Here is a 25,553-nt window from a genome sequence, read left to right as displayed (position 1 = left end):
CAAGCGCCTCAGGTGTTGAGTAGGGAGAGCCTGCCTAAACGTGGTTACTTCGAAGTGCAATGGAGTGGATGGGTCAGCGTAGCGGTCAGTTATAAAGACATCAACAGGAAGGAGGAGGTTCTATCAGGCTTTGGAGAAAACAACAAGTCCTGGGCGTACAACTGTTCCTCCACATTGGGGGGTAGGGGGATAGTGGGGGTGGACGTGGATCACAGAGCAGGTACCGTGTCGTTTTACAGTGTTTCCAACAACACGACGACCCTCCGCCATACAGTAAACGCCACCTTCACACAGCCTCTCTATGCAGGGATAAGTATCGGCATGTGTGGAGATACAGCAGAGGTGTGTAAGATATGGCTGTTAGAGAGCAGCTAAACACAGAAAGGTAAAGGAACCTAAAGTTGTTCTTCACAGCGATGTCATAGCAGAGCCATTCTTTGGGTCCAAGAAGAACAGTTCAGGCATTTTTTTAAGTTATTTATATTGGAAACCTGTGACAATAATAATAATACAAAAAGAATATTCTTGATACTTGGTTGACCGGGGGTCCCCCAGGGGTCTGTACTTTGTCCCCTCCTTCATTCAAAGCTGTACACCTTGTAGATCAGGTATTTTAATTATGCTGTTTGATATAAAAAGGTTGTAAATAAATGAAGATGTACAAAGAGGAATACTTTGTTGTTGTTGTTCATTCATTCATTGATCCATCCATTCATTCATTCATTCATTCATTCATTCATCCCTTCATTCATTCATCCATCCATCCATCCATCCACATTCATTCATTCATTCATTCATTCATAAAGCTTTAGTTTTTGGTCATGTTTTCACGTCCCAGACTCTTCTCCCTTCTGGCTCCCAAAATGTGGAACAAACTCCATTGCAGGTAGAACTGCTCACTCCCAATTTATCTCTGTAATCTGAAGCCTATTCATACTCCAGTTTTAGGTGATAAGGTGACCAGAGAGATCTGTTTGGGTGAGAGGTGAGTCGCTTACGCGGCGTGACATCATGTTGTAATTTGCGGTGGTCACCTTATCTATATGGAAACAACAGACCATGTATTGCACAGCACTGTACTTCCCTGTGCTTGTCCATGCAAAGTGTTAATAAACTATTCAATCAATCAGTATTCTATTAAATCATTATTATTTCAGTTGTTTTGTGTATGTGTGAGGAACCAAAACAATAGAATGTTTACTTTTATATTCTTTAATCCTTTGTGTCTTCACCGCCAAGTTCACATAAATATTCTGTAACAGATGAGTGTATGTATGACAGAGCTGCATAGAATGTCTTGTACTTTTTAAATTGACCACTAGATGGCGACCATAGTCTGGAATGTAATGTATATTTGTTTTGATATTTGATATTTTTGTCGTAACAATATCTTATTTTTAATGTAATATGTTAACTGCAATTTGTGGGAAGCTGTCATAAAATCTTAAATCAGTTTTTTTGTTTGTTTTGTTTTGTTGGTCAAATCATGACTGCACGTTTCTCATGTTATTTGATGCTGTTTTTAGCCTCTTTATTCAGTTTAGATTTTACGGTAATAATTAATAAAGTGCCTTTTAACCTCTTTGGTAAAGTCCTATTCAAATAAGATGCATTGGCTTTTTTCCACAGTACCCGTGGAAAGCCTGGTTTCTATTCCCAATTAACTAGTGTGATCCGGTTTAGAGCCCGCCTATTGTATCCGATATTTTCCAACATACAAAGATACGCATTTAAAAGGTTTTTTTTCATATCCGCTCTAGAGAACTATGGTCTAGAATCCAGACCGGATCAGCAACTCCGGCGTGAAGCGCGGCACGCAAAGACCAGTGTTGCCATGTCCACTTATTATAAGCGACTTGTTTTTTTCTGTAATGTTGCTTGTAAATATTGGTAATTGTGGGTTGCTTTATTTGGGCTTGCATGTTGTTTTTGAAACAGTGCATGGATGGTTCTCAAACATTTTCGTTCATGTCCAGGACAGTCCCAAATGAATATGCATTTGTCCGCACTCCGCAGACCCTCACATCTGAACAATATTTTGATTTTGTGCCAGGGAACCCACAGCCCTCACCCGGCCATACAAGATTTACACTTTTACAGTGTTGTTAAAAATGTTTCAAAAATATGTGAAAGATGTTTTTCTTCTTTAAAAAAACCCCCAACAACCATAGCCTAGTGCAGTGGACAACTGCACTAGGCTATGGTTGTTGTTGTTTTTCTGCCATTGGTTCTCAACCTTTTCAGGCTGTGACCCCCAAATAATAATTTGAACTTGTGAAAATAGCAGATCTACAAACTCACAACGCCTCCATCCATCCATCTTCAACCGCTTATCCATAGTCGGGTCGCGGGGGCAACAGCTCCACCAGAGTGCTCCAGACTTCCCTCTCCAGAGCAACATTAATGACTTCCTCCTGGGGGATTCCGAGACGTTCCTGTGTGAGTGGATAGGACCCGAATGGAAACAAGGTCGCAAGGTCTTTCTTCGGTGAAATCCTTTTTTGGACAGAAATGCCTGACTGTACATTGTGCTGTTTGCATTTATGTTGCTTAATAAAGTATTCAATTCAATTCAATTCAAATTCCAAGGCCAGTGATGTGTTTCCTCCAACTGTGCCTTGGTCTGCCCCGGGGTCTCCTCCCAGTGCGTCGAGGACCTCCCTAGGGAGACGCCCGAGAGGCATCCTAACCAGATGCCGCCCCGAACCATCTCAGCTGGATCCTTTTCAGGCGAAGGAGCAGCGGTTCTACTCCGAGTCTCTCTCATGTGACTGAACTTCTCACTCTATCTCTAAGGGAGATGCCAGCCACCCGGCGAAGAAAACTCATTTCGGCCGCTTGTATTCTCAACCTTATTCTTTCGGTCATGAAAGAATAACACTTCATGACCATAGGTGAGAGTAGGAATGAAGATTGCTCGAGTCGGTAGGCGCCTTGTGTTTTGGATTATGTTTGACCAGTTTTTCTTTTCTTCTTTCTTCTTAAAAGTCCTTCAATTGACACTTCACTGTCATCTGGCGACACCCCTAAAATCATGCACATGATGACGCTCGTTCATGACAGATTGACAGTCATGTTCCAATAGTAGGGGGACTCTGTTTTGGGGGTAACAAGAAGACTCACCCCGGTGCGTGCCCGTTTTTCCTCCCGGAATTTTCCCCAGTGAGGGGGATAACTTTGTAATATGCTATTGGCTGTTTGTATTCTTTTTGGAAAAATATAAAAAGATACTCCTGTGGAAAGGCTATATTATATTACTTATATTGACCCTATAAACAATTTAGTATTAGTATAATGTTACCTCGTCAGATAATCCCCACATATCCTACAACAACTTCTGTGAACAGACTTCACTGTAGTAGCTTTTCATAAATTATATTTGTACTTAGGCTGTCTGCTGTCATGAAAGTTTATAGTTAGAGAAATTCAAAATCCAGCCGTCTGCTGTCCAGCCTCTCCCACCCCTCACTTGGGCTTGTTTTCATAGACCTGGTTGCTTGTTTTCCACAAAACCTGGCAACACGAACACTGGCGGATAGCGTCAGACCTACGTCAGACCAGAAGAAGAAGAAGCAGGCTACGGAGGCTCAGGCTAGGCTATCAGCTGAGCAGACGGTGTGGATTCTGGAAGTCAGAGAAGCAGCAGGATCCAGATCATGGCTGCTTCCAAGCCGGTGGTCACGGTGGAACCGCAGTCCGCCGATAGCGGCCTGCCGCGGTGGCAGCTAGCGCTGCTGGTGGGCGCCCCGCTGGTGCTGGGGGTCGGCGCCGTGTACCTGTGGAACCGCAGCCGGGCCAAGGAGCCGTCCGAGGGGGGCAAGGGGACCGCCGCCGCCGAGAGGAAGACTCCCGAGGGCAGCGCCAGCCCCGTGTAGAACAACAACACACACCACCACCACATGTGCCATGCTGCACGATTTAATACTTCAATTTTTGTTGTTTATTTGCTATGTTAAATGTACTGTAAAAGTGGTAATCTTATTGTTATTAATATTTAATTTTTTATTGTTCAAAAGGTTGAAGCTCTATATTCTGATCGTGGAATTAAAAAAAATGGGTATCCCGACATGATTTGAACATGTATTTCAGTTCACTAAAGAAGTGGAGAGACAACAGGGAGACCCCTGTTACTGTACAAACACTACACTAAGCAATGATCGAATCAGAATTAATTGATTGAGACACTTATCTTTCAACTAAAACATAATCATCATAATTACTACTGCACATTTTTTAATGAACTCTTGACAGCCAGCCAGGGTACAAAATGTAACCAAATGGACTCGGTCGGGCGGGGGGGGAGAGAGGAATCAAAATGATTAATTTGACATATTAAAACATTTTGCGAAAGGGACGTCTGTTTTTTTTTTATGTGTGATTTCTTGTGTCGCACATAAAGTAAAAAGCTCAAGGGCACCATCAGCTGTCACACCGCTGTGTGCTGCTGCGGATATGCTAGGCTAGGCTAGCGAGGCTAATGGTCACTGTCTGTGGTCAGTGTGGTGGTGGATTAGCAGCACTGTCTGTAGCTAACGCTAGGCGTATGTTAAGGATGTCGACCTTTTCCAACGAAGCAAAGCACCGTTTATTTAATTGTTGGTCTAAATGCCGTGTTTGGACGGAGTTTGGTTGAATTGTAACCACGCGTTTCACATTTGACGTTTTGGAGAACGTGTCAAAGTGAAACATGTTTTTATTGCTTTAGCCATGCCTTAGCCTTATGTGGGGCTATGAATGATTCTGCTAATCAGTGTTAGCTGAGCTAAAGCTAGAGGGGGGCGTGGATGGTTGAACATTTGTAAGAAGTGAACTGAGTGGTGTTGAGTAATATGCTGGACATACATTACAAATACAATACTATGGATTATATCATGATGAATGTAGATGATCACTGCAGGGTCCCAACGTCAGGTTTGGACTTGGAGACTAGTACCATGGGTCCAAAATCCAAATGGACCATGATGTGTCTGTAACTGAAACCATACACATGGAACCAAATGTGCTCCAAACACTGATTTTAAAGTGTAGTTCGGGCTTCCAGTATAGCTTAGTAAAGTGATTAATTCTCAAGCTCTTTCATTTCATGGACTTGATATGCATTTTTAGGCAGCATATGGTCATATCATATAGTCCAGTAGTCCACAAGGTAGGCTAGGGAGTAGGGACCTCCATTTGATAAAATTACAGACATGACATAAGTGACATGTCATGAGGGATAGCGGACTAGATCTCGTCACAAATTGTCACAATGAATGAATGAATGTGCTGTAAGATGAGTGTCCAAATATGATTGTTGCTGGTCATATTTATAACTGAGGATCACACACAGCATAATCCTGAATGGTACATTTAAATAAGACAGTGAAATGTAACCAAATGGACCCCCAAGGGTCACAGATAGTTACAAATGTATAAAGCAACTGGATTTTGTAGGATGTGGGCTCTTCCAAATTATACATATCATGTTGGGGGTCCTTGACATGAAAACCACTGAAATAGCAACAGAGAGACAGAGATGGGTTAAATGTTCCATCCTTCAGCTGTGAAGGCCAAGGCCACAATCATTTTCAACCAGCCAGCCACTGGTTAAAGTTCAGTAGCCTTGAGAGAACCAGGTTCCTGAGCCGTGGGGCCAATAGGTCAGGAGGCTATCTCCTGTTCCTGTAGCCAGTGTGATGCAGCTTAATTGCGAACGCGGTGAAGTAACTATGATTGCGAACGCAACCCGCCCGCCACCAGAGGGTGCAGCTGCATCACACAAAACACGCGCACACACACACACACACACACACACACACACACACACACACACACACACACACACACACACACACACACACACACACACAGACACGTTAACTTAACAAAAACTTAACTTAAAAAAAAACTTAACTTAAAATGAAAAAGAAAAAACTTAACTTAAAAAAAACTTTAAAAACACTTAACTTCAAAAAACTTAACTTAAAAATACAATCTTAAAAAAACACAAAAAAGAGAACTTTAAAAAGAAAAAGTATGTAATTTATTCTAATTGTTGTTATTGCCATTTACGAGCTGCGTTCGCTTCCCGCGTTTGCGCGTCTTACTTGTGTACTGTACAAGCCAAGGACCCACCTGATTCACTCTTTTCAGGGGGGTTATGTTTCGCTCCGGATGGTCGTGTTTTGAGGATGGGGGGGAAAAGAGACTCCCTAGGTTTAGGCATAGTTTTTTTGTGAGGTTAGACTAGAGATATGAGTATTAGTAGGGTCCGATCCCTGGGCGAAACACCCTGGAAAGAGTCCCGTACAAGGACGTCCCCTTGTCCCTGAGTGCCGAACAGGGTGACAATTCTTGTAGTCTTTAGTATGACTAGTATGCAGAGAGTTGGACTTTGCTTCCGGTTAATGTAATGATGTAATTTAGGACGCTATTCTAATGGATAATATTTTTTACATTAATGCAATCTTCCCCTAAAATGACTTGCCCAAAATAGGGACCCATTAGTACTTATTTTATAAAACGTATCAATATATATATTTTTTTAAATAATTATAATTAAATCGATTACTTTGACTGTTCTCAAGTTCACTAGACCTGCCCTGTGAATCGTTATTTATATATTTCTGTGCTGCTAGCCTGCTACGTCTAACATGCACATGAATTGTTGTGTTGAATTCTAGATTGTACCTTTTTTGAAGGTTTTGTGAATTTATGATAATTAATAATAAGAGTATAGAAGTCATGACATAAAACCAACAATCCCTGGCTCATGCCAACATTGCCAAGGGAGTGTTTTTCCTCATTGAATAAAAAGTAAAACACAAACAAACATAAACATGAGTCTGTCAATTCTGTCAGGGAAGTGGCTCTGTGTAATTTATGATATTTAATGATATTTTATACTGTCTGTGTGGATGGATGTCGGTGGTGAGGGCAGCTTTTGTACCGTTTAGGGCCCATTCTAACTAGTTCCAACTACTTTTTGAACAGGTTTATAAGATTACCTCTCACATAGTTGTTGGCCACTGTGCCATTTGATCACATTCTTGAAGAGTAGCCGAAGGGGGGGTGGGACTGTCACCATGCTGAAAGCTGGGCGGGCAGCTGTCTAATTATTACATTTATAACGGTTTGTCTGCGAGAGTCCAGAGTCCGGCGATTCTTTATTTTTTATTTTTTTGTACAGCTCAAGTTGAGGTCAATAACGCTCCCTTTGTTTTGCTTTTTGATCAATCATTAGGGCTGACTCTACTATTGTTTTCTTACAGTAATTTTAAATAAGTGAATACAGCCTATCTACAAGATCACATACGCTTTGTCAGCATGTAGGTAGGCTATTATTACCCTATACTGACATGCCCGAAAGAGAGATAAGATTATTAATTGTTATAAAATTATAGATCAACTGTTTTACCCCTAAAACCTTGCCAGTTGGAAGTAGTACCAGCCGTCTTTCCCCCCTGAGGACACTAGACGCATCAATTAGACGGCACACACTGTGGGAATTAGGAATTCTACTGATTTCTATTTGCTTAGCTTTTTAGCCTGAGCTAAAAAACCGGATGTAATCAGTTCAGTGGCTTTGTGGTTAGTGTCCGCTCTGAGTTTGTGAGGCCGGGGTTCTATTCCCCGCCTGGGTCATACCTTAAGACTATAAACAAGGGGACCCCCTTGGCACTCTGCATCATTATCAAGGTTTGGATAGGGGTAACATTACTAGCGTCCACAATGTCCAGGCGGTGTACTGTACTTGTACATCATGTCCAGGGATGTTCTTGCTCTGAGTTTGTGAGGCCGGGGTTCTATTCCCCGCCTGGGTCATACCTTAAGACTATAAACAAGGGGACCCCCTTGGCACTCTGCATCATTATCAAGGTTTGGATAGGGGTAACATTACTAGCGTCCACAATGTCCAGGCGGTGTACTGTACTTGTACATCATGTCCAGGGATGTTCTTGTAATGTACATCATGTCCAGGGGGGTGTACTTGTACATCATCATCAAGCCGCCTCGCGCTACAGAAACAGGAGATAGGCTCCTGCCCCTATGGGACACATCGCTCAGTAAAGCTTACTTTAATTACATACAAGGTTCCATTTGTTGTACACTCTCAGAGTTACAGATCCGTGGGGTACATTTGGAAGTTACCCCTCAAGTAACTCAGTAACCCCCTGGTTCTCACTTTAAGAACCATGAATCTGCTTTTGAGGAGAGTGCTACTGACATAATGAATGATATCATGTGTTGTCTAACTTGTCTATCTTGGCTCAGGCATGTGCCCTGGCTGAAATAACCGTTTTCCTTGTGCTAGAGAGCTAAAGAATTTGTTGCACCCACACTGTGGAATGATTTACCACTCTGCTTGAGAAACGCTGTGTCTGTTGAGATCTTTAAGAAACTACTGAAAACGCATTTGTACCGCAAACATTTTGGCTTGCTCCAGTGATTTCTATGTATTGTTTTATCTGATCTATTTCTAGGTACTGTCTTTGCTGCTCTGTTTCTTATTTCATTGTTGGTTTACTTTTGATTGAAATGTTCTTATTTTATTCCTTTTATTTTTATTGTACAGCACCTTGTAACAACTGTTTTGAAAGGCGCTCTATAAATAAAATCACCTTACCTTACCTAAAGGTGTCAAGTCGATGAGTGTTATTGTTGAACGCTGATTATGTTTAGTAGTAGTATCAGTATTGTATGTGGACATAAGGACTTGGGCTTTCTGACTTAGTGGCCTTAAATCCTGTGTGTTAGTTAAGCCTATTTGTTGTCTAGCCAAATGCTCCACAGTTTAGCAGAGATGTGGCTAACCTGCTTGCTTCTCAGGCCAGTAAAACAGTGGTTCTCAAAAGTGGGGTCTAAATGTATTAATTTAATATACATCACAGTCAGTTTAACCACCAGTTTGACCCTAATTTATCTTGACTATTTTTGAAAACATTTGAAAGCAATTGGGAGAATTTGAATAAATGTAACACAAAAATCATCTCTTCTGCACCAAATCCTTTCAGACGGGAGGGGGGGGGGGTTAGTCAAATACATGTCAATTTGGGGTCCTTGACACATGAACGTGTTTGAGAACAACTGAGCTCTCTTGCGGGATGGAACAATGCCATTTAATCTAAAAAACGTTACCATTTCTTCTTCAGAGTCCATTGGACCGGGCCCAGGCGGCGAAGAACAAGGGCAACAAGTACTTCAAGGCCGGCAAGTACGAGCAGGCCATCCAGTGCTACACAGAGGCCATTGCCCTCTGCCCCACCGAGCAGAAGTCTGACCTGTCCACCTTCTACCAGAACAGAGCCGCTGCCTATGAACAGCTGGTAAGTACAGTTAGAGCTGACACGATTTCACGTTTAAGATGACTATTAATTGTCTCCCAAATAATTGAGATTAACAATTGTAAACTTTGGAAAATATGAAATATGAATACAATTATTATTATTTTCTATAAAGTATATTTTTTAGGTTTTAACAAAATCAATAAACGCAAACACAACAAGAACATAACAGAAAAGAAAAGAAAAACAGCTCAACACTATTGTATACAAAGACATGAGCAATATTGACAACAAAGGACTATCGATAGTCTCATTAAGGAAGGAATAGAATGCATATAAAAATTGAATAAAAAGACAACACAGTTGTCATAGGCACACAACTTGGGTCCAATATGATCTAAATAAGGATCCCAGATTTTGTAGAAAGTGTCCAATTTAGAATGCAACATACATGTAATGTATTATGGATGAAATATATACAGTCGGATCATATATCCATGTAGTATGGGGATATGTGTGCACTGTGCATACATAAATTCAGCACACTCACAGACGTGTGTGTTTAATGTGTGCTAACGTTGTTGTGTAACATTGTGTGATTTCAGATGAAGTGGGCGGAGGTTGTGCAGGACTGCTCCCAGGCCGTGGGTCTGAACCCTCGCTATGTCAAGGCTCTGTTCAGGAGAGCCAAGGCCCTGGAGAGGCTGGACAACAAGAAGGAATGTCTGGAAGGTAGTTTTTACAAATCTTTAAATTTTGGCTCTTCAAGAGGGGGTCCCGGACACCCATGGCTCCAAAACTGGGCCCAGTCTGGCCCCTTGGCATTTCTGTGTGCCCCCCCTGAACAATTTAGTTGAATAGCCCTGAAGTATTGGCTACCGTTTATATGACTATGAGGGTGTCTGAATGACTTTTGATTGAAAAGTAAAAAAATGCAAATATTTCCAATGGAATCTAAATTTAAGGTGTAAGTATATGCTTATCGGTGTTGTGAGGATGAGGAAAATGTCTCCCCTCCAAAGGGTACCAGGGCCAAAAATGTTTGAGAACCCCTGGCCTATGGTGTCATCAGAGTTACTAGGATAGCATCCCCCCAAAAAACGAATGTATTTTAGATTTTAAGATGTGTAAACAATGTGTAAACAAACCGAACATTTACCGGTAATTTACATATCACAGATGGGGGCTGTCAAACAAATCTATGACGTTCAAAGAGAAAAGATGTGCACACCCCATAGCAGCACAAAGTAATGAGAAAAATCAAACGTCTGCACCCTTGAACTGAAATGACACTTTTTGCACGGTAAATAATTATTCTGAGCTACAAACTATCTGCGGATCTAAACAAATCTATGACACCATCAAAGCTGCTGCATCACTTGGAACAGACCCATGGGCACTTAAAATAAATCCAGTGAAATCTGTTGACGGATCACAGATGAGACACACATAATGTATATATATCGTTAGCCGAAAAGCAAAAATATTCAAGCTTGTATGTAGATGGGCTATTTCTGAGAGCATTTTAACTATTTTTTACAAAATTATGACATGCCCAAATTTGGGATGCTGGATTGGAACTTGAAAGTGGATGAAAACAAGTTGTGTAAAAAGTTAAAGCTGTTGCACTACCTCCAAGCAGACGAGGCCTCAGCCCCAAGGGGGCGAGGGTCCGGGGGGGGAGTGGCGATCTTTCGTTGGGCTTGTTGTCATTGTGGTACGAGAATATAAGGAATGCTTGTCTTGTTGTGTCCCTGCTGCAGACGTCACAGCCGTGTGCATTCTGGAGGCCTTTCAGAACCAGCAGAGCATGCTGCTAGCAGACAAAGTGCTCAAGCTGCTGGGGAAGGAGAAGGCCAAAGACAAATACAAGGTACGACGTAAACGTCCAAGTAAAAACGGAGTCCGTACACTGGATCATGCAATTTGTAAAAATGTATTTACCACCGTACGGATGTGACGTTTAGAGCAGACCTGGGCATTGTACGGCCCGCGGGCCAAATACGGCCCGCCGGCTGACTCTGACCGGCCCGTGAAAGATTACTTGATAATCCGAAAATAAAACATACTTTCTAATTACCTTATGCGTGGACTAAAACCGCATCGCTTTTATTTTGAAGCCCATGCATTCTCACAGTTCACACAATCTGCACGTCAACTGTGCACGTGAATTGCGTGTGATTGAGAACCTGTCTTCCTTCCTTCACCCCCCTCATATGCGAAAATGTCGGCTTTTTGGATTTATTGTTGACGACAACGTCGGTGAATGCAAATAGCCATGAAGCATGCAGCTCCACAACACGGTAGGCGCAGGCGCATGCTTACCAAACTTCATCGCAGAAGGACAAGTTAAATCCCATTATGCTTCATTGCTTTATTTAACCCGCCTCGCCAATAAAGTTAAGATGTTTTAAGATGCTGCATCGTAAGGCGGTGTTGCGCCCAGAATGTGGCATGCTTCTGAAGTTCAGAACGCTTGGGCGATGCGCCGTGAGCTTGTGGATCGTCTGTTTTCGGCACACGAGTCGATCGACACCGTTGTACCACAAAGTAAATATGGCAGAACGAACGTGCACACATCAACATACAGCGCCTGCCAGGCTGCCAAGTCTCAACAATACCATTACTGGTTGGCTTATTATTGTTTTCAGAACGTCGTTGTTTAATGGTTGTGACTCAACACTCATCTCTCGCTGATAGTAAGCAGCGCGCCATGGGTTGTGAAAGTGGCACCTCCAGGGTCCTCCGAATGGAACTATTAAGAGAGCTACCTCTAATGTTCTCATTGTTAAAAGAAAATGCTAGTATTTACAGGACTTGTAACTTAAACAAAAACATAGTTTTCAACTGGGAAAGGAAACGTCTCAAGTAGAAAGTAAAAAAATCACACCCATGTGAACTTGTGAAGTGAGGGGTGCTCTTATTGTACATCATCATGATGTAAAATAGTCACTAGCTCTGCCTATAATTTGAGTCAAATGTTTCACATTTAGTTTACCATTGCTTGGCAAAACAATGCCATTTACTGCTATTTATATAGAAATAAAATTGATATTATGCATAATTAAGTTCAGCCTTTTGGCCCGGCCCTCCAAAATATTTTCTGTTTCTCATTTGGCCCCTTGGGGAAAATAATTGCCCACCCCTGGTTTAGAGCCTAACCTCAAAATGGATTGTTTGAGGCCGAGCCCCCTCAGACAATCTAATCTGGCAAGGGAGTGAGTAGGCCAGTTACCGACATTTGTGTGGGCGTGGTATTAATTGGCATAATGACTAAATTGGAGAGAAAAGGAGAGCAAGGGTAATTGGCTACTCTGAATTAAAGAACTGACTTAGGTCACATTCATACCAGAGAGCTTTGCTGCGATTAAAACGAATCCTGCTGCGCATTGTCAGAAAGTGCGCTTCGTTTGGCAGGTGTGAAGGCTCATTCGAATCCTAATGCGCAGCAAATAACCGCATTTTACTCCGCCCAAAAACGTGGGTTTCGCTTCGCTTCGAATCGCACTTGACTACGATTCGGTGCAGGTGTGAATGCAATCCGCAGTAAATAAAGGAAATGAAGCAAACATAATGTGGCGGGTGAGGAGCTGAACACAGTTGGAGACGGAGAAGGCATATTTTACGCAGCGCAAAGATGTCCCGTTACTGTGGATAGACGTGGTCGAATAAGGAGACTGAAGCCCTGATCAAAATGAGGACGTGTACATTAATCAATTGCTTAAGAAAACACATAAAAACACTGCAGTGTATTATAGCCTACATAATATTCTGTCTGTCTGTCTGTGCGTGCGTGCCGTAAACATGGAGTGCTGTCACTGTGTGGGACTGGGGAGTTATATCAGTACGCTCATGCAGCGCTGTGCTGCATGCCCAAAAGAACAGTGTGTGGCGGCTGCGTGCGTAGAGAGAGAGAGGGGGGGGGGGTCCCAGACAGCACGACACATGCACGTTATGAGTGTAATTTTATCACCATAGATTTCACTGTGTAGGCTATAGTTTATGAATGGAACACATTGATAAAGGTCCCCCCTACTGCGTTTCCAATTGCTGCGAATGACAGTGTGAAGGCGAACCGCAAGAATCCCAATTTCCCCGCCCATACGGATCTGAGTCTACCGAAGTATTAGGTGAGAATCTGACCTGAGAAGGCAGTTGTAGAATCAGCCTCAGGTAATTGCCTGCCACGATTGTTTCAGTCTCAGCTGTATTTTAAAGTGAGGTGCCTTATTCAAGGAGCAAAAATAACCCCTGGCCTTAACTGGAAGTTAAGCTCACGGATAAGCAATCCTATCGCGGGAGGATCGCAGACCACCAGAGGCGTGATTTATTTAATTTTTTTACCGCGATCAGTGACGCGACCGGAATCGGCCATAAATAAAGCTTGTTTTTATTAGAATCTGAATCTGGGAATAGAATCTGAGACAGACCAACCACTTCTGGTTTAAGTCCTAGACACGGACACTCGACACACGAACAATTTCGTTCTCCGCATTTGACCCATCTCTTGGAGCGGTGAGCCGCAGTCAAGGCGCCATGAAATGCAGCCGTGCCTGGCCCGTGACCCCCCAATCCAACCCATTGATGCCGAGTGCCAATAAAGCAGGGAGGCATTAGGTCCCATTTTTACAGTCTTTGGTATGACCCGGTCGGAGATCGAACCCCGACCTCCCAATTTCTGGGCGGACACTCTTAACCACAAGGCCACCGTCTGATCGGTGTGTTAATTGTCATGTTGTTGAAAGTTCTCGCCAGCTTACTTATTTTTCTCTCATATCCTCTCCAGAACCGCGAGCCGCTGATGCCCTCCCCTCAGTTCATCAAGTCCTACTTCAGCTCCTTCACCGATGACATCATCAGTCAGCCGCTGCAGGAAGGAGAGAAGAAAGACGAGGACAAGGACAACGAAGGCGAGGCGGCGGAGGAGGAGGTCACCGGCAGGTCAGGAAACCTCCAGCGCCCTCTAGGGGTCTTCAACACGGGGTCCTCGGATCTCTGTGTCATAGGATACATGTTTTGACATTATCCACTTGTACCATAGCGTGTTCTGTGGAGAACTTTACACAGATCTGCTATTTTCAGCAAAGAGGTTTGGTGTAGAGTTGATAACGGACAAAGTTCAGGGTGAAAGAATAATCTTTATGCACTGAAAAAGACAGTCGGAGCTATTTTGGTGAAATAGTCTAAGTTGGCAGGGAATGAATGAATGAATGACGATTGCATCAATATGTTGGCGTATCTAGGTTGTTGTAGCGTCTTTTAAACTGAGTCCTCTTCAGGTGGCTTCAAGGGGAAAAGGCTTTTAAAGGGTCAGGCGTGTGCGCTGGGTGCAGATTCAAAGAGAACAGAAAGAGAATAAATCCGCTCTCAGTCGTAGTAAGAGTCTTGTTTAATAATGTTGAGGATCCGCAACAGCAGTCAATCCAGACAAACACGTTTCGGCGCGCAGGCCTTCGTCAGTGTCCGAATTATGGCACTGGGCCTGGGCCATGGCTCAGCGGTCCAGGCGCCTTGGCTGGTGGTAATCCAGTCTGGCAGTGTGCTGCGGGTTCGACTCCCGATCCCGACGGCCTTTACTGCATGTCTTCCCCCCCCCCCCATCTCCTGTCAGTCCCTCCATAAAATATATAAAAATAAAGGCGAAAGCCACAAACATTTTAAAAAAAAAGCATTATGGCACTGACGAAGGACAGTCAGTGCCATAACAAGGTAGCTGGTTCACCCAGTCTGTGTGTCTGAGCAAGACACTTATCCCCTTCCTAAGAGCTCCCCTGTGTGCTCATCAAAGACATCTGTTCAGATCTCCTTCCTCTTTCTCAGTCACTAGGAAAATCTCCCTTTACCCTTAAGTATACAATACAATCGAGTTGACTATATGTGCTTATGCAACACATTTGTGTGCTATCACTCTGGCAGAGATATTATGAATTGCCACATCATTTGCACATTTATGATGACATGTTGCTGGGGATAGAAACCGCAGCACGAGTTCACTTCAAGTTTATTGTAATTTTACCGTAAATCTGTGAGCGTTTCATTATACCATACCGGTCGGGCTACACCAAGCACATGTGCGCGTAATTCGCAATTCGAAAAGTGCATGTGTGCATTTATTTGTGTGTACTGTATATGCACACACACGCTTTCAAAAGCCTGGTTTAGCTCGGACGTATCTCTGTGAGCATTTCTCACTGTTTCCCCTTACAATTGTAGAGGACTGGTGCACGAACAGTGCTGACAATATTCAGAAAAATGGCCATTCATTCGGACCTCAATATTGATTGGGAGCTTATGCTGTAAATGCAGCCATTACTGTAACTCCATATGCTATTTTCAATATAAACGCATATAAATGCAGCTTTCCATCAACGGTCTTGATGAGTATTGTTTCTCTTGGATGGTGCTTGTGTCTTTAGCGCAGTACTATAAAGTATAAATTCATCATGCAGCTCTTCATCAAACAGTTTTTGTTTCATTTGTACGGTGTAGCTCTGGCTACCTAAAGGCCAAGCAGTACATGGAGGAGGAGAACTACGATAAGATCATCAGTGAATGCACCAAGGAGGTGGAGTCCGAAGGCAGATACACTGCTGAGGCCCTGCTGCTCAGAGCCACCTTCTACCTGCTGATCGGAAACGCCTTGGGCGCCCAGCCTGACCTGGACCGGGTCATCAACATGCAGGACGCCAACGTCAAGGTACTGGACCCAGTTATTAGCCAACGCCAAGGTACTGGACCCAGTTATTAGCCAACGTCAAGGTACTGGACCCAGTTATTAGCCAACGTCAAGGTACTGGACCCAGTTATTAGCCAACGTCAAGGTACTGGACCCAGTTATTAGCCAACGTCAAGGTACTGGCCCCAGTTATTAGCCAACGTCAAGGTACTGGACCCAGTTATTAGCCAACGTCAAGGTACTGGACCCAGTTATTAGCCAACGTCAAGGTACTGGACCAAGTTATTAGCCAACGTCAAGGTACTGGACCCAGTTATTAGCCAACGTCAAGGTACTGGACCCAGTTATTAGCCAACGTCAAGGTACTGGACCCAGTTATTAGCCAACGTCAAGGTACTGGCCCAAGTTATTAGCCAACGTCAAGGTACTGGACCCAGTTATTAGCCAACGTCAAGGTACTGGACCAAGTTATTAGCCAACGTCAAGGTACTGGCCCAAGTTATTAGCCAATAGCCACCATCAAGGTCCTGCCCCCCCACCCAAGAAAGTGTTATTTCTACAGTTTATTCAGCCTGTGATTGAATGTCTTGAATGCAAGGAGAATTATTGTTTGTATAACATTCCTTTTACGGTGAATGAAGCAAAGCTAATTTTGAAAAAACAATTAAGATTTTTAACAACTCAGTATTTTTGAGATGGAGGTCAGCGGCCAAATGCAATTCGATTGTTTTCTTGACATGGAAAAAGATCTTTCAGAAAACGGTTAGGATTTAGACGGCATTTTTAGAATTGGGTCTTAATGGCTTTCATTTCTTTACACTTTTTCAACGGAGGAACAGAAACAATTCTTATGCAGAAAGAAATTGTGACCATCTCAAATAATCCTGTGCAGGAGGATGCTAAACGCACACCAGTCTTAGTAGTGGTGCCAGCTCACGGCAGAGACATCTAAAGAGTTAAGTCTTAAAAAGACAAAAGAGTGGCTGCACACACTGTTACTAGCCAAAGTGACGAACCCCTTTTGGTGTTAGCATCATGTTATGCTTTAGCTATTGAAAAATAGCAGATCTACAAGCCTTTTTGAAAAATCGAAGAAAAATTAATTAAGATGATCGGGGATGTGAGGTCACTTTGTAAAGTCAACCTTTTTAGGAAAGTGTTTCCGGTTCATGGCTTTCAGAGTAAAGGCGACCAGACAACTCTGGCACCCCGGAGCTTCTATTTTGATGCACTTCCGGCACTAAATGTGTTTTAACGGTTCCTCTCCTGTGCCCTGTGTGACGGGTCTTAACGGTTCCTCTCCTGTGCCCGGGCAGCTCCGCGCCAACGCGCTGATCAAGCGAGGCAGCATGTACATGCAGCAGCAGCAGCCCATGCACTCCACGCAGGACTTCAACATGGCGGCGGAGATCGACACGCGCAACGCAGACGTCTACCATCACCGGGGACAGGTACAGTAGATTCTGACCATCACTGGGGACAGGTACAGTAGATTCTGACCATCACTGGGGACAGGTACAGTAGATTCTGACCATCACCGGGGACAGGTACAGTAGATTCTGACCATCACCGGGGACAGGTACAGTAGATTCTGACCATCACCGGGGACAGGTACAGTAGATTTCTGACCATCACCGGGGACAGGTACAGTAGATTCTGACCATCACCGGGGACAGGTACAGTAGATTCTGACCATCACCGGGGACAGGTACAGTAGATTCTGACCATCACCGGGGACAGGTACAGTAGATTCTGACCATCACCGGGGACAGGTACAGTAGATTCTGACCATCACCGGGGACAGGTACAGTAGATTCTGACCTCACTGGAAGGGGATGGACTAGTCTAGTTCAGTGGTTCCCAAAGTCACCTTTTCCCTGATTTATTTATTTTATTTTATTTTTTGAGGGGTGCTAGGCCCTCCTATGTCCAGCTTTGAGGGTCTGTGTAAACCCAAACATTGAAGACAAAAGTGAGGACGCAAATTGTGATTGGCCAGAATGAGATGACGTTATGATGATAAGAACGCCCCTCACTTCACACGGGTGTGATGGTGTGATTATATATATTTTTTAAGTTTATTGCTTTTTTTCAGATACAACACAAAGTGACATGCATGAAAATGTAAATAAAATAATCATACAATTAGACAACAAATTAAATGAAACGAAACAAGACTAATACTACAATACCAAACTCTACAGAAAAGATACAATACTCTTTCTCTGGTTTCTTAATCCATCGCCACACATTGTGATCTTGTAGATTGGCTATTTTTGAGAAGTGTATAAGGCTTAGGTGGTTCAGATGTCTGAAACCGTGTGTGTCAAACTGTTTGAGCTTGAGATCCAAAAGGTACATTTGGTGTCTCCCCGGGACCCAAAGAAAACTATTATGAATGAATCACCTAAGCCTTATTTTTTTAGTGAAAATAGCAGCTCTACAAGATCACAATGCTTGGCAACAAAAAGCGGTGTATATCGGCTATTGTCACTATTTCTTAGAAAAGACTGTGAACTTTTGGAATGTTTTATCTTTTTCTGACATTCTTTTGTAAAATGTTTGAAAAGTCCTGAGAAGAAAAACAAAACAAACATTTAGTTACATTTTTGGAAATGTTTAGAAATCATTATTTTTTGGTGGGGAAAAAAAAATAGGAAACGGAAAAACTGAAAAAGTTTAAATGGGCGCACAACCCCAAGATTGTTTGGGAAATATTGTTCCTGTAGTGCAAGAATCCGACTCTTGACGCTGCATGTGCTCCTCCTGGGTTCCTCAGCTGAAGATCCTTCTGGACCAGGTGGACGAGGCGGTGGGAGACTTTGACGAGTGCATCCTTCTCAGACCCGACTCGGCTCTGGCCCAGGCTCAGAAGTGCTTCGCCCTCGTAAGTCAGCGACTGAACGTTCATTTGTTATGATCTGTTGCTTAACCCATTCTGACCTGAGATCAGATTCTAAAAATGTCTTCTACATCCTGACAGTTTTCTGATAAAGCTATGTTTCTATGTCAGTCGTTCTTCGATTTTTCAAAAATAGCAGACCTACAAGCTCCGAGTGGCGCGCTATGAGCTTGTAGATCTGCTATTTTTCAATAGCTAAAGCATAACAATGCTAACACCAAAATGGGTTAACGTGGTCATGTCCTCCGATTGATTTAGATTGTATTAGATCCCCATTAGCTTACTGTGAGTCACAGCAGCTGAGCTATTCCTCCTGGGGTCTTAAACATATCATCATTACAACATTTCTTCCATATTATTACATACATTTACATCCAACATCCATCCAACACAAGTTACACAACAAAACAACTCATGATCCGTCTACTACATTTGATAGCTAGCTCCACAGTACAATCAAATCTTCAACATTGATAATAAAGTAAATATACATTATAATATATATTTATATAAATATATATATATAGCTCATATGCATCTCCTTCACATCTCTTGAGTGAACAAAAACAACTTCAGCTTCTTCTTAAAACTCATATAGTTATCATTAACAAAATACATAGGTAAAGAAAAGAGTTCCATGCCACCATTACTCTGTAATGGACTGTTCTTTGTTTAACATTTGTTCTACACTAGAATTTCGCGGCCGCTCATCCCAGAGTTACTTTGCCGCGTACTATGGGAAGAAGGAAATTGCGGGAGTTGACTCCACATGTAGTAACGGATGGGTTATTAGTTATTATTAGTTATTAGTTATTATCCTTATTAGTGTAGTGTAGTGTAGTCAACACGTTATGGCTCATACACACTGCCCGGTATTTTCTCCGATTATGCTGTCGGGGAGCATTTCTGGCGCTGGCCGACAAAACCCCTGATCTGATGTTACTGGTAGATCGTGATCTACCTTTTGGGCACCGCTTAACTCAACCTTTTTTGTCCCAGGGCACACTTTTCATAGCCTAAAAATCTCGGGGCACACCTAGATATACGGTTTGTGTACACTGTATATATACCGGTGTGTATATATAGTAAATATATATAGTGAATATATATATTATATATATATTATATATATATATATATATATATATATATATATATATATATATATATAAATATATATATATACATATACATATAGAATATTAGTGGTCCATGACATGAAAATGTTTGAGAACCACTGCTGTAAAACAACATTGGACAATGATGTTTGACAGTCAGCAATATTGTTGCTTATTCTAGATTTATTTTCTGACTGATCTGGCCTGTTAACATTTTCATAGACCTGGTTGCTTGTTTCCCTCTCAGTCAATGTGGCAACCCTGGTCAATGCCGTGTTGACTGTTCTGTATGATGATTTAGCTTAGCACACAACAGCTAGGAGGATGCAGCAGGCTGATGCTGTCATGTTTAACAGTATTTTGCGCAATTTATGTCCCCGAATTTATGGATATGGACTTATGGCTCCATCGCTGCCTCTTTCTTTAGTAGAAGTAGAAATTTAACGTGTTGCTGACTGTTTACCTCCCTCTCACACGCGCGCACACACACACACACAGCTGACGTCCTCTCCCACCGACGTCAGCTGTTCATTTATCTCCTTATTCATACACACTTTGAGCTGAGAGAAGCTATAAAGCGCCTTTTAAATATGACAATGCTGTATATATATCAGCTGCACAGTTCAGGCAAGTGTCTGTGGCATATGTAACTTTAACAAAATAGGTTTGACAGCTTAAATCCGCGCGGCAGTGTTGTGTGTGTGTGGGACACGGGGTAGTGTTGTGTGTGTGCGTGCGTGCAATCAGAAGTACTGGCAGTAGCGAAATAACAAACACGATCTGTCTAATCGTAGGAGTTAGGCACAGAGCCGGAGTGTTTTCATCATCCTCATGGGGGCCCCTCACTTTTTGTGCACGCAAATCTGCGAGAAATGCCACGATTGCACTGTAGTGTAGTTGGAAACAGTAGTTGCTCTCAACGAGGCAGCTCTCACGGTCCAACGCGTGGTGCACAGCGGTTTCAAAGACGGGGCATTTTCATCCTGGTGCTCCTTGAACCAGGCGAGTCTCTTTGGTGAATTCTTGATCAGTGTTATTATGTCATGACTCAAGAACAACTACCATGAAATTCTGACACGCTTTGATGTTGTGGACATCTGGCTAGGTGAAAACAAAAGAAACCCGATTAGCATTTGAGTACTTTTTAACACCTCTTGGACGTCCGGTGGAGTAGTCTCTCAAGACAGACTGTTGCCTCGCAACAGTTGAGGAACAACAGGGGAGGCGCTGTTTTCCCGAATATTTGACGATGGGATTCTCAGATTGCCGTCGGAGAGGTCCAAAATGTTCGGAAAATCTGTAATGTAAATGTAAAATGTACACAAAAATCTTCATGGGGGCCTAAAGGGGCCCTGGGAGTCCTCATGGGGGCTATGGCCCCGTGGCCCCCACAGACTCTACGTGGTTGGTTAGGCACAAACCAAGTACTTTCTAAGAACAATGTTAATGTAACTAAGACATTCGCTGAGCAAGCTATATTTTAAATACAGAGATTTAGAAGGAATAAGCAAAATGGTGAGGCGACTATAGGTAAGGTTTCTCTGCGGAGTGCGGAGAGGGAGATCCATAGGGGAGATCACATTACAGCAGCCATAGAGGGAGGGGGGGGCTGAGAGCTAGTGACGGCTGCGCAGATGTTGGCTTGGTTGAGTTTTCATTGGCTAGTGGCCACATCTTATGGGCACATCTTTTCATTGGCTAGTGCGCACATCTTTTGCGCCACATGACAACTTTACAACTATTAAATTAGATGATTGATGCTCTGCCCGAATGAGCAGATACATATAACACATACTACGTCACACGACGTTTAAGCACGAATAACTGCCAATCCTCACAAGGTGGTGTTACACATACAAAACAATCATCCCTAATAACGGTATTGGGGATGATTTTTTACTACCTTTCTTCACTGATGAAAATGAAATAAAAAATAAGATTTGGTGACTAAAACTAGCACTAAATATATTGACAATTTCGTCAACTAAAAACTAGACTAAAATGTTATGGAGGGACTAGTATAAGATATCCAGTAGAACTAAAAGACAAGTCATTTTATGTTTCGTTGCTCTCGGGTGTTGAAGTCTGCAAGTAGTGTTGTGAGGTTGTAGATCTGCTATTTTCAGCATGCAACCAAGTGTAAAATCAGGCATCGCGACGCCATCAAGGCCCGCCCCAAAATACATTCCTGTCGTTAAAATCAACTGTCAGCGGTCTGTAAAATCTTGCGTATGTGTGTTGCTCTTTGTGTGTTCCAGTACAGACAGGCGTACACTGGAAACAACCCGAACCAAGTACAGACGGCCATGGACGCCTTTGAGGACGTCATCAGAAGGTTTCCCAAGTGTGCAGAGGGATACGCGCTGTACGCTCAGGTACACCTCGTCGACCGCTTATAACACATCCTACGTTGTTGTTGCAACCTTAATTCCTTTCTCTATTTCCTGGAATGTTTCGAGAAGCATTTGAGTTTATCGTCATTTAATTTAATACAATCAGGTTGGACTTTTTTGTTTCATGAATGGGCTGAGAAAAGCTGAGGGGACTTTATTGCAACTTGCATCCAAGTAGCTTGCTTTTTGAGTAGCTGTGGCTGTTGAAAGGCACTGGCCTCGTGGCAGCGTGTTCAGCGTGCCTCCTTGTGTTCCAGGCCCTGACTGATCAGCAACAGTTTGGAAAAGCAGATGAGATGTACGACAAGTGCATCGACCTGGAGCCAGACAACGCTACCACATACGTCCACAAGGGGTAGGAGAATGTTGCGTGACAGACTGGTGGGGGGGGAAAATACTCACATTTTGTTACTTAAGTAAAAGTATCTATACTGCTATATAGAAATACTAAGTTAAGTTTAAAGTAAATGTCTGGAATTATTAATTTGAGTAAAAGTACAAAAGTATTGGTACAAAAGCATAAAGTATTGCAACATTGCTTGTAGATCGGCTATTTTAAAATGTTCCCGTACTAACTATAGTGGCCCTCTGGAGTGAGTGTGGAACTATAGTGGCCCTCTCCATTGTTAAAGTTGACCACCACTGATCTAATCCAAGATAAGATCTGTGATTGAGATTGATCAGTCCTGTATGTGTGCGTGTGTTCAGTTTGATTGATATTGATCAGTCCTCTATGTGTGTTCAGTTTGTTGCAGCTTCAGTGGAAGCAGGACCTTGACCTTGGTCTGGAGCTGATCAGCAAGGCCATCGAGATCGATAACAAATGTGACTTTGCCTACGAAACAATGGGAACCATTGAGGTTCAGAGGTGAGTTGAACACTAACACGCTTCACCGCAAAATAAATAAAACCTAGAAATCACATACATAGTAAGTAGCCATGCCATGTGACCCATAGCTCCTGTTACTCTGCCGCGAGGCGGCTTGATGTACAATCATCAGTGTTCATTTTGTTGACTAAGATGATTCAATTAAAGTGTCAAAGAAGGAGGAGGGAGAGAAGGAGAGACAGAGGAGATGCAGGCAAATACAAGTAGTGGCAATAACACTAACCCTAAAAGACTTAAGATTTTCATATTCTATCGATAATGATGAACGTCTGAACACTAGATCACTTGCAAAATAACACTGGTGGTACAGTCGGTTACTGAAGAGAAATCTGAGCAAAGCCTTTTGCACATCAAACGCATCGTCCCATGACTGCGTGACCTGTGACGGCCTTTTTTCTTCTCCTCCCTTCCAGGGGAAACCTGGACAAGGCTATAGACATGTTCAACAAGGCCATCAACCTTGCCAAATCGGAGATGGAGATGGCCCACTTATACTCGCTGTGCGACGCTGCCTACGCCCAAACAGAAGTAGCCAAGAAGTACGGCCTCAAGCCACCAACACTGTAAATGTGTACTGGGTAGCGCACCGGTGGCGAACAGGGGAAAAAAATAAGGCGATCTACAAACTCGCAGAGCTTGGCGATGCAACGTGGCGGGAGCTTGTAGATCGGCTTATTTTTCCCACCCCATGTCGCCGGCGCCCAGCCGAGTATAAATCTAGGTTTAACTTCTCCTCCCCACTGCTGAGCCCGAGTTGTGTTGAAACTGCAACTTAAACCGTTATTGTGTTGTTTTTGTATGAAAACGAGAACCGGATAAGAAAAGCAAAAAAAAAAAAATGTATGTGAAGAAAACGTGCTCGCCGAGTATGAGCCGTGTTTACGTCACAGTGCAGTGGTTGGTTGGCCACCGGAGAGGGGGAGGAGCCACCAAAGGCCACGGTCCAAGCCTCTGGTTGGTAGATCCCTCAGGGGACGATACGGTTTTACCCAACTGGCCTCCGCTGGCGTTTAATTTGACCCCCACCGCCCCTTTACGTTTTTTAAAGGTGGTATAAGTGATATTTTTTCTTGTTGAAAAGCGTGTTAAAATGGCTCTATATTCTGGTAGTAGAAAAAAAAGAATCATGTCCACATCATTGCTTTTGGGTGTTTGTACATCAACAAGGGGGTCTCCCTGTCTCTCTAAGCTCTTTAGGAAACCGAAAATACATTTTCAGATCAGGATTCCAACTTGATTCAATCAGGTGAGAGCACATTTCAGTGTTCCAACTCCAATCTTGTCTGCCCCTTTTTCTTCTTTTTTTTTAAGTTAACTTCATGTATGATATTGTAAATGAAAAAGTATTTTCTGTTTATTAAAGAGCTGGACAGAAAGCTGGAATTACTGTTTGTTCAGTAACACCGCTGTTACTGAACAAACACTAGGGCAATTATGTAGACTAGAGTAAATTATATAATATACAGATTTAACATGGAGGGGGGAAAAAAAGAACAAATCTTTGTTTAAACCAGAAACGTATCACTTGCAACACCTTTTGACTCTCATGTAGCCCCGGATCAGTGTCTGTCAAAAGAATCCAGTCTGTCCCGTGTATATAATTTAGAAAGGAAAACGTATATATACATGAATATACATGAATGGTCATATAATATTATAGCCATCTGTTCACTAGTGATTTTCAAATGAATAATATGCATAACTAAGAAGAGAGCTGAGAATGTGCTCGGTCTGTTCAGCCCGTTATTGGCTACTGATGCTTCTGTGACATTTTGTCTGTCTCCAGTACATGCTGTGAGAGCGCCCTATAGTTCTAATGGACTGTTCACTTGTTTAATTTATGTTGATTTTGTTCTCAACAAGTGCTTTTGTCCTTCAGCCACTTCCTTGTTCTAAACGAGGACTGTCTAAAGAGGACGAGACGCGAAGACCGTATGGGCGACGCCATGTTGCTCCATGGTGCTCCATGGAAGGAAAGAAACATGCGCAGTTGAGACCAGGAAGTTGTACATGCCCAAATTTGTGCGTGTACAACTTCCTGGTCTCTACTGCGCATGTTTCTTTCCTTCCATGGAGCAACATGGCGTCGCCCGTACGGTCTTCGCGTCTCGTCCTCTTTAGACAGTGCTGGTTCTAAAAGCAGCGGTTCTCAAAACGTGAAGATTTCCCGGACCCTCATCATGACTCTGAAAGTATAACGAGTGTACAAATGGAACCACTGGCCAACCTCCGAACCCTTTGAAAGAATACTACGGTCTCTTTTTCCACCAAAAGAACTTTGGTTCTACAACTGGTTCCATTCTTTATTTGTT

General features: G+C 42.9%; 1 protein-coding gene across 1 annotated transcript; it reads left to right on the top strand.

Moving 5' to 3' along the window:
* The first annotated feature begins 3,580 nt into the window (after positions 1-3,580).
* Positions 3,581-25,442, top strand: LOC310860539 (mitochondrial import receptor subunit TOM70-like). Its single transcript, XM_083767511.1, is given in 13 exon segments — positions 3,581-3,870; positions 3,873-3,901; positions 9,132-9,305; positions 9,869-9,995; positions 11,027-11,136; positions 14,050-14,204; positions 15,753-15,960; positions 17,256-17,390; positions 18,719-18,826; positions 22,218-22,334; positions 22,610-22,707; positions 23,098-23,220; positions 23,655-25,442. Coding segments are annotated over 13 exon segments (1,752 nt in total). The 5' UTR covers positions 3,581-3,656; the 3' UTR covers positions 23,809-25,442.
* Positions 25,443-25,553: the final 111 nt, after the last annotated feature.

The sequence above is a fragment of the Protomyctophum parallelum genome (assembly GCF_964188405.1).
Source record: "Protomyctophum parallelum genome assembly, chromosome: 6".
NCBI lineage: Eukaryota > Metazoa > Chordata > Actinopteri > Myctophiformes > Myctophidae > Protomyctophum > Protomyctophum parallelum.
The sequence above is the reverse complement of the archived record's forward strand: the minus strand, read 5'-3'. Positions and strand labels throughout refer to the sequence as shown.